The sequence below is a fragment of the Prunus persica genome, chromosome G4 (genome assembly GCF_000346465.2).
Source record: "Prunus persica cultivar Lovell chromosome G4, Prunus_persica_NCBIv2, whole genome shotgun sequence".
NCBI classification, from domain to species: Eukaryota; Viridiplantae; Streptophyta; class Magnoliopsida; order Rosales; family Rosaceae; genus Prunus; species Prunus persica.
The window spans coordinates 7,067,362-7,076,753 of NC_034012.1; the positions used below are offsets into that span (position 1 = coordinate 7,067,362).

The following is a 9,392-nucleotide window of genomic DNA, read 5'->3' on the forward strand; positions in this document are numbered from 1 at the left end:
GACATTTTTACATTTTTGTATTATATTCAATGTACAACAGTGTCTGAAATTCTAATTTGTAATTTAGTCCTTGTTTTGTTTATAAATTTCACATGTTATAATATTGGGGATTGACAAGATTATGATCAACATTGAGATCCTACCTTTGTACCTATCCATGCCAATTTTCCAAAGTTTGGTAATGCCAAAAAACAATACCATATTTATCAAATAGTTGTCGTGTTACCAATTTATGAAATATAGCAAATTAGGAGGAGAAGGTGGCAATATATTTTTGGACAGTGACACGTCAAACAACACTGCAGAAGCAGAAGCTTAGAAAGCAACAGGTACAAAAAGATACCAAAGTAAAAAAGAACCATTTGAATTCTTTCTAATTGAAAAAACCAGAGTCTTACTTGTACTCTTTAATGATAGTCGGTTTGTTTCTGACAAGCAGCATCTTCCTCTTCTTCCTGTAGACTTCTGTTGTCGTTTTGGGGTCTCCTGGTGGCCGGTATTTCTTGCCATTTTTGTTCCCATTCTCCACTTACATTTATACACCCCATTTTCAAACCACACACTCTCTCTTTTCATTCAGAGGTTTCTGGAGTTGCAGTTCTCACAATCTCTGTGTGTTCGTTCTGAGACAAGTACAACCATGTCTTTTTCGCACCTCAGTACTCTTAAATGTTCCACCTTTTCCTTATCATCAGGTTTCTCTCTCTCTCTCTCTCTCTCTCTCTCTCTCTCTCTCAACATATTTCATTTGTTTTTGTTTTGTTTTGGGATTGTGCATGATTTTCTTGAACTGGGTGTTTTGTGTTTATGTTGTTACTTTGGTTATCTTGACGGTATTGATGTCCGAATTTTATAATTTTTCTGTCATTGATCTTAAAAATTAGTTTTCGAGTTATTAGTGTCTCAGGTTGTTAAATTCTTAGATCCAGGCTTGGTTGCAACTTGAAGAATTAACCAAAAGAAGGTTCTTTAATTAAGCAAATAAAATGCCATTTTCACACCTCTTGTCAGGATTCATTCAAGTTTGAGAACCTGATTTATCTGTTCACTAAAACATGCATGTAAAGGATCACACTAGCATTACTTCTCAAGAGTTGCCACTAGAAACTAGGAATATATTGGTAGAGAATCAAAGAGAAGAATTCAGAAAAAAATATTGCGAGGAGTCGGAGGACAAAGGATTTATCTTTAGGATTTCAAGACTCTTGTCTTTGTTGTCTCTCCATCTTCTCTCTTATTGTAAGAAAATATATAAATGTATATATAAGGTGGCTCACAAGAGCAATTATAAAGGAACTTCAAAAGTACGGTAAAAGGGTAAGCAATTAGAGGACTTACTAAGACTCTTAGTGGGAGAATGTGGAGTCCAAAAGGCATGAATGTAGAGTCCAAATTGCATAAATGTAATTAAGAGATAAATTAATGAATGTGTATTCGAATCGCTTTGAAATGAGTGTAACTAAGGCAGATCCCTTATGTACTAGATCAAAGTAGAAGGTAAAAGACCAAGAGGCTGACCAAGACTAATGTGGAAAAATCAATACAAAATACTTCAAACAATGAATTTAATAGGAGATATTGTACAACATGGAAAAGAATGGAAAGCAAGAATTTCTGTGGCTGGTCATATATTAATGAAACACAGTGGTAAGAACTGTTGACTGGAAATCTTATGTGGCAATCTAAGCTTCAGACTCTAAGTTGAAAACTGCTGCGTAAGCAGCAAAAAGTTTATTGTCCATAAACTGTGTAGTTGAACTTAAAATCTTGAGATGGATGGGCAGCCATGTATACAGTAAAGGATGTCATCATGTTGATGCTCAAAAATGGACCAAGGAGTCAACAATCAGTCAAATCAGATAGATTGAGCTGTGTGGATCTTTTCCCTGCTTGGAGTGTCTGATGACAAGACACCAAGCAGCCATGTATACAGTAAAGGATGTATACGGTACTGGCCTACGACTCATGGATGCCCAATTTAGCAAAGGGAATCTAAATATCGATTTTAGCAAAGTCTCAGTAATAGAGGGTAATAACTGCATACCTTAAATGGGGTGAACAGTAGAGTATTTATAGTAGCAATAAAGGAGTTCACCTGTGTGGTATTTCTATGTAGGATTCGTGCATATTGATTAGGGAATGCCTGGCATGTATCTGTCCCTTTCTCAATTCCAGTGTGGGAATCTTTTGAGGTCACTCAGTGTGCCGTCTAATGATGCCATATGGAATGGGAATGCCAGCTGGTGGAGGGTCTGGTGCTACCAGCAGGTCCCATGGTAATGACTGCGGTGGGTTCTGCAGAAATAGCATGACCAAGTGCCATCTGTACCAACAGGCTGCTCGGTCATTCAGGTACCTTGTGAGCAATTGGGATCAAGCTACGGTGCTAGGATCTCCGAGTCAAATGGTCCCTATGAGGATAATACCGACCTTGCTTATTGGGTTAAAGGAGATATCCTTAGGCTTGCTCAAGGATCCTAAGCTCAGCACTCTGATAGTGCCAAAGAGTTTGTGATTACTTTGGGAGGAGGTTGTATGCATGAAATGAAATGGTGACAAACAATCTGTTGACCTATGTTGGATGCTATAGCAATAGAGAAAACTAGGTAAAACCAAGATTGGATTCATGGAAACATCTAATAAGTGAAAGATATGGTTAATTTCAGTGCTAATTTGGAAGAAGGTTTTGTTTTAACTGTTTCTTTTGCGGCTTTTTTGTATGATTGGATTGTCATAGCTTGAAAATCTTTGAACATGTTAAAACAAAGAGATAATGAACTTATGTTTATACAAAACACAAATCAGAGTGTCTACTTATGATGCTTACTATCTCGGGTTTCCCTATAATGCAAAAACACTGCTTTTTTGGGTAACCTACATTGAATTTCTGCTCTATAATATTAATTTTTTTTCAGAAAAATTTTATGGAAATCATATCTTGCCACAAGCAGCTTCAACAATCCCGACATTAGATGGGGAAGCAGAGGGCAATACTGCTGGTTTGGTAAGATTTATCCTCTACTAGTTCTATTATTTCCTTTGTAGTATTTTATATCATATTGTTGACAGTAAACGTGTCTTTTAATTTTAGCGGAATTTTGAGAGTACTAAACTGAGAATAAAGAAGATGTTCAACAAGGTTGATCTCACTGTTTCCTCATATGACACTGCTTGGGTGGCAATGGTCCCTTCTACAAATTCCCTGAAGGACCCTTTTTTCCCTGAATGCGTAAACTGGCTATTGGGAAATCAACTCTATGATGGTTCATGGGGTCCTCCAAATTTGCATCCCTTGTTGATGAAAGATGCTCTCTTGTCCACCATAGCATGTATCCTTGCACTAAAACGGTGGAGTGTGGGTGAAGAACAAATTAACAAGGGTATATCTATTGTTCTTGCCTCTTGTTAACTGCCAAGTTTCCTCCATTAATGTTCTATAAATGAACACCTCTCTTTTTCTTTTAGGGCTACATTTTATCGAATCAAATTTGGCTTCAGCTAATGATGAAGAGCTACATTCTCCTGTTGGATTTAATATAATGTTTCCTGTGATGATTGAATCTGCCATGAAGTTGGATATGAATCTTCCCCTGGGAGCACCGACTCTAGATGCTTTGTTTCACAGGAGAGAACGTGAGCTTAAAAGGTATATTTTGTTTCTTCTTTTCTTGTTTTAAGTTTGGTCCTATCTCATTGTTATTTATTACTATTATTACTGTTGTTGTTGTTATTATTATTATTATTGTTGTTGTTGTTGTTGTTGTTATTATTATTATTTTATTGTTCTTATTTTATCCTATCACTAGGCTATCGAGCCAGGTGAGCTCAAATCTGTAGATGTGGAATTAGCTTTGTCTATTAGATAGGAAAGGAATGGATATATGTGATACAATCAGTTCATATGCCAGTCAAAATAATGGAAATGCACTGGTATGGTTAAATTTCTGTATTGCATCCTAAATTATTCTAAAAGATCTCCATTCCAAAATGTTATCATTTAGCAGTTATGGAAGCAACTCAGAGGGGTGGAGAGCCTTCTTAGCATATATTTCAGAAGGATTTGGAAAATCGCAGGATTGGGAGTTGGTCATGAAGTATCAAAGGAAGAATGGGTCCTTGTTTAATTCACCGTCAACCACAGCCGCTGCTTTTACTCACCTTAAAAATGCTGATTGTCTTAAGTACCTCCGCACACTCTTAGAAAAGTTTGGAAATGCAGGTTCATCATTCCAAATTTTCCATTAATTTTCTAGGTGTATCTACTATATCAGGATAAAGTTTAATCGATTATTTTCAACTTATTATTTTCAGTTCCAACGGTTTATCCTCTAGAGAACTATGCCCGTCTTTCTATGGTTGCCAGTCTTGAAAGTTTGGGTATTGATCGACATTTCAGGGAGGAAATAAGAAGTGTACTGGACGAAACATACAGGTAATGTTTCCTATACATGTAAGCACCAGTGAATGATGTGTTTGGGTGTAGCTTGGACGACGAATTAATTGTGATGATTTTAATCATTCTCAAGTGAAATATTATATTTAGAGATTTATTAGTTTTCATCCATGGGGAAGCATGACATTAGCCAACAAACAGATGCTGGCTGCATGGTGATGAAGATATATTTTCTGATGCTGCCACCTTTGCAATGGCATTTCGGCTCTTACGTGTTAATGGATATGATGTTTCTGCAGGTATTTTCAGTTTAGGTGCATTGGTCTTCATGAGTTTGTTTTTGGCAAAAAATATTTAATTGATTCATGCTGTCTTGTAGATCCATTAAGTCAATTTTCAGAAGATTGTTTCTTTAATTCCCTTGGAGGATATTTGAAGGACATTGGTGCTGCCTTAGAATTGTTGAGGGCTTCAGAATTCATCATACATCCAGATGAATCAGTTATGGAGAAACAAAATTACTGGACAAGTCATTTTCTGAAACAGGAGTTATCAAATACTTTAGTTCAGGGTCATATATTCAATAAGCACATTGTCCTAGAGGTAGCTTGTTATGAGAACTCTTATCATATTGATTTGGTGTTTTAGCTTTTTATAATCCCTAAAAATGCAACTTTGATTGTTTTCAGGTGGAAGATGTTCTTAAATTTCCTTCCTATGCAAATTTGGGTCGGTTGTCAACCAGGAGGGCTATAAAATATTACAACACAGATAGTACAAGGATTTTAAAATCTTCTTACCGGTAAACCTCTAGTATTTTCTTCCACAGCCCCTGTTCTTCCTTTTCCTTTTTAAGAAGAAATTGATTTCTGTTGAGTTATAATAATGGACCAGTGTATATTACTTATTGATCGTTATGCTCTTCTTATGTTAGTTGTTTGAATATTGGCAATGAAGATTTCCTAAAATTGGCAGTGGATGACTTCAATATTTGCCAATCTATACACCGTGAAGAACTCAACCATCTTGCAAGGTACATATTGTTACTACACACACACACACACTCTCTCTCTCTCTCTCTCTCTCTCAAGCTGAGCTTCTTTTTTCTAGATTTTCTGCTTCTTGCTTTCATTGCTTAAAGGAATGCTGCATAATTGTATTTTATTTATTTACTATATTGTGATTTCCCTCCATGTAAGCAGGTGGATTGAGGAGAACAGATTAGACAAGCTAAATTTTGCTAGGCAGAAGCTGGCATACTGCTACTTCTCTGCTGCTGCAACCCTTTTTCCTCCTGAACTATCAGATGCCCGCATATCATGGGCCAAAAATGGAGTGCTTACAACTGTGGTTGATGATTTCTTTGACATTGGAGGTTCTGAAGAGGAATTGGTAAACCTCATACAATTGGTCGAGAAGTATGTTTCCTTTTCCCATTCCTTCCCTATTATTTTTTATTTCTGACAGAGGTCTTAAAAGTTCGTTGTAATTGGACCTCAGGTGGGATGTGAATGTGAGTGTTGATTGTTGTTCCGAGCATGTTGAAATTATATTTTCAGCACTTAAGGACACAATTAATGAGATTGGAGTCAAGGCATTCAAGTGGCAAGGACGCAGTGTGACAAGTCACGTAATTGAGATTGTAAGTTGGAATCTTTTAATTTGTCCTTGTTATCATTGCTTTATCTATTGAGTAATATCGGAAAATATTTTTCTAAAAGCACTAGTTATCCTCCTAAGCAGCTTAAAATGCACTTCACATTCCTGAACACTCTCTTACACTGATTTTGATGGTACCTTATTCTGTCTGTCTGGTGGATGATAAGATGGTTATTTGATTTTCTATTCCCTGACTTCACAAAAGTAGAGTACATGACAAAGGAGTCTAAATGGTCTTTATCATGTTCATTCTTTTATTCATTTAACTAGGGATGAAGTGAGCTATCTTTGATTTTCAGTGGTTAGATTTGCTCAAGTCTATGTCGAAGGAGGCTGAGTGGTTGAGAAACAAGTCGGTGCCAACAATGGATGAATATATGACAAATGCATATATATCATTTGCGTTGGGACCAATTGTTCTCCCAGCTCTCTATTTGGTGGGGCCTAAGCTTTCAGAGGAGGTTGTCAGAAATTCCGAGTTTTATAATCTGTATAGACTTATGAGCACTTCTGGGCGTCTCCTCAATGATATCCAAGGCTTTAAGGTAGACAACATCACCCCATTCTCCTTGAGAAAATAAAAAAATAAAAACCAATATCCCATCTAACATTGTTAACTCATAACTCCTTGCTACGTTGCAGAGGGAATCTGCGGAAGGGAAGCTAAATGCTTTAACGTTGGCCATGATTCATGGCAACAGGGTCGTCACTGAGGAGGAGACCATCAATGAGATGAAGAGTGTTATAACGAGTAAGAGGAGAGAATTGCTAAGACTAGTTTTGCTAGAGAAGGGTAGCATAGTACCAAGAGCTTGCAAGGATTTGTTTTGGAATATGAGCAAAGTGCTGCATCTATTTTATGCAAAGAATGATGGATTCACTGCACATGATATGATGAAGACTGTTATGGCAGTAACTGAAGAACCCATCGTTGCCGATGAATTTTGTAACCAATCTCATGTGTAGTAGATTTCTCCATACAAAAAAATTGCTCTTTACCAGTCAGTAAACCAAATAGGGATGATATATGGTGCTTATGGAAATATGGATGTGGTTGATCAAGTTTGGAGGGAAAACTAATTTTAGATTATCTTATAGTTTTCTCTATGGCTGTTCTCTCTTCTATTCTATGACAAACCAACTCACTCTTTCTAATTGATTCATGTGGCACATGCACAGAATAGAATGGTTGCACATGACAGGCTAACCAATGAGAATGTAAACCTTTTTTATTTATTAAATATTTGCAAGTTAATAATATTAGTAAATATGTTCTATACTAACCACCACCAAGTTCTTATTCTTGTGTCAGTAAGGACAATCAAATCTAAACAAAAAAAATATATTATATATGATTCTTGATATTATTAATTTACTGTGTGGGCCCATATATTGTAGCACGCGAGGCACGTAGGCAGAATAATTTTTAGCTATCTATAATGATTTTCTGCAGATGCAAACGAATGTGTTCACATGTTTGTACGGAAAGCCAACTTTTGTCTTATTTTCTGTCCTATTTATGCAAATCCTATCGGATTTGGATTCTCTTTATTGTCAGTTTCAATTGCTGGGAAATCTGGAAGCACCACAGTGTGATTGTGTTCCTCCAAATCCTGATGCTTTCATTCTCAAATGAAGAATGCTTGGCTACGCAGACAAATCACAGTATGACACTAGTGTTTCATTTTCTATGTACGTGTAACGAATAGTGACTCATTCCATGTAAAGAGCTAATGCCCTGGATCATCCCAAAATGCGTCATTTATGAAAACCAATACTGGTGCTGCATGCATGGGATCATTCTATCCCATATATCTGGTATGCATAGCATAGCTCTTTCTACTGCTTTTGTTTTCCGTTTTATTGTGTTTTGTTATGTGGCCTTTGTTTTGTGCACTCTTCTTATGTCTTGTTTGACTTGGCCCCTGCATCCTCCTCTTGCTGGCTGCATCGATTCTTTCTTCCTTCTTGCTCTGCCGTTTGGCTTGATTATATTCATTTCCTACCAAAAGAAAGAAAACGAAGTTGGTCAAAACGTCAAAGAAACATTGTCAGAAAATTTACCAACAATGTAAAATTGGAAACTCAGAATGTAGCTTGGATTGGAGAGCAACGAATATGAATAAATTCCAATAGCCATCCATGACTTAATTTAAACTTTAGAGCTTTCTATTGGCCGTATCTCCGATTCCCTTGCCATTTTAATTCTCAGGCTCTCCATTCACCACATACTTACATATATACACATATATATTCCAACTCTCTCATTCAAATCTTTCTCTTTCCCTTTTGGAGTTAAAACTGTCTGTCACATTCTCTTCGTTCATTCTGTACAACCATCAACCATGTCTTTCCCCCACCTTAACAATCTTAGGTGTTCCACCGTTCCCCCATCAGGTCTCTCTCTCTCTCTCTCTGGCCGTATTCTATTTTTAATTTTTTTTTTGGGTTTATGCATGGTTTTCTTGGATTGCGTCTTTTGATTGAATGCTTAATCCTCTGTTATCTTGATAAGTGTTTGTCATTGATGCTCCGATACTAAAAATTTTCTGTGCATAACTTCCCAATTTCATATTTTGAGTTGTTAGTGTCTCAAGTGTCGAAGGTGGTTTTATGAGAAATTGGAAGTCTAAGGTGTCCAAGGACATCTAAAATCAAGATTTAAGTCATGGAAACCTCTAATAAGTGGAAGATAAGGTTAATTTTTTTGTTTTCAATGATTGGATTGCCACAAATATGAAATTCTATTAGCATGTAACCTATTCGTTTGGTACACAGGACTGTCTTGGCATGGACTATGTTTAGGGACTGGTTTGGCTTGGCTTGGCTTGGTCTAAGTTGGATAACACTTATCTTACGTTTGGTGTATGCTGGGACTAGGACTAGAATTTTTTTTATTTTTTCAAAAATATCTATATATATATATGTATATATGTATTTTATAATATATATAATATATGTATATATTCATACATATAATATATATGTATATATACATGTATATAAGTATATTATAATAATATTATATATTTTAAATAATATAAACGTACATACATATATATAAGTGTATATAGGTGTATATATGTATATTATAATTTACATGGGTATAATACATATACATATATTTATATATATGTATGTATAATATAATATATAATATATATGGCTATGTTATAATAATAATAATAATAATATACATGTATATACGTGTATATATGTATATTATATATGTATGTATATATACATATACATTATATATATTATAAAATACATATGTATATATAATATATGTATATATATTATATATTATAATATACATATATATACGTATATACATGTA

General features: G+C 35.4%; 1 protein-coding gene and 1 pseudogene across 3 annotated transcripts; both read left to right on the plus strand.

Annotated features, from left to right (window-relative positions):
• On the plus strand, nucleotides 388–7,211 carry LOC18778990 (ent-kaur-16-ene synthase, chloroplastic). Of its 3 annotated transcripts, XM_020561224.1 has the most exons (15): nucleotides 388–496; nucleotides 581–695; nucleotides 2,916–3,004; nucleotides 3,092–3,380; nucleotides 3,466–3,646; nucleotides 4,002–4,219; nucleotides 4,312–4,432; nucleotides 4,595–4,692; nucleotides 4,773–4,996; nucleotides 5,083–5,195; nucleotides 5,328–5,426; nucleotides 5,596–5,811; nucleotides 5,894–6,035; nucleotides 6,352–6,597; nucleotides 6,695–7,211. In XM_020561224.1, exons 2-15 carry the CDS (start codon nucleotides 641–643, stop codon nucleotides 7,016–7,018), a joined length of 2,415 nt encoding a protein of 804 aa, XP_020416813.1. In that variant the 5' UTR covers nucleotides 388–496; nucleotides 581–640; the 3' UTR covers nucleotides 7,019–7,211. The 3 variants fall into 3 exon arrangements, with proteins under 3 accessions (XP_020416813.1, XP_020416814.1, XP_007213632.2); XM_020561225.1 differs by having other exon boundaries at nucleotides 388–695; nucleotides 4,005–4,219; XM_007213570.2 differs by having other exon boundaries at nucleotides 388–695; nucleotides 3,095–3,380.
• LOC18780379 overlaps nucleotides 7,812–9,392 on the plus strand; it is a 16,145-nt pseudogene continuing 14,564 nt past the window's right edge.

Coding starts and splice junctions, on each gene's coding strand:
- LOC18778990 (XM_020561224.1), top strand. CDS start 641: ATGTCTTTTTCGCACCTCAGTACTCTTAAATGTTCCACCTTTTCCTTA. Junction 3,381..3,465: donor TGAAGAACAAATTAACAAGG/GTATATCTATTG, acceptor TTTTTCTTTTAG/GGCTACATTTTATCGAATCA. Junction 5,812..5,893: donor CTCATACAATTGGTCGAGAA/GTATGTTTCCTT, acceptor ATTGGACCTCAG/GTGGGATGTGAATGTGAGTG.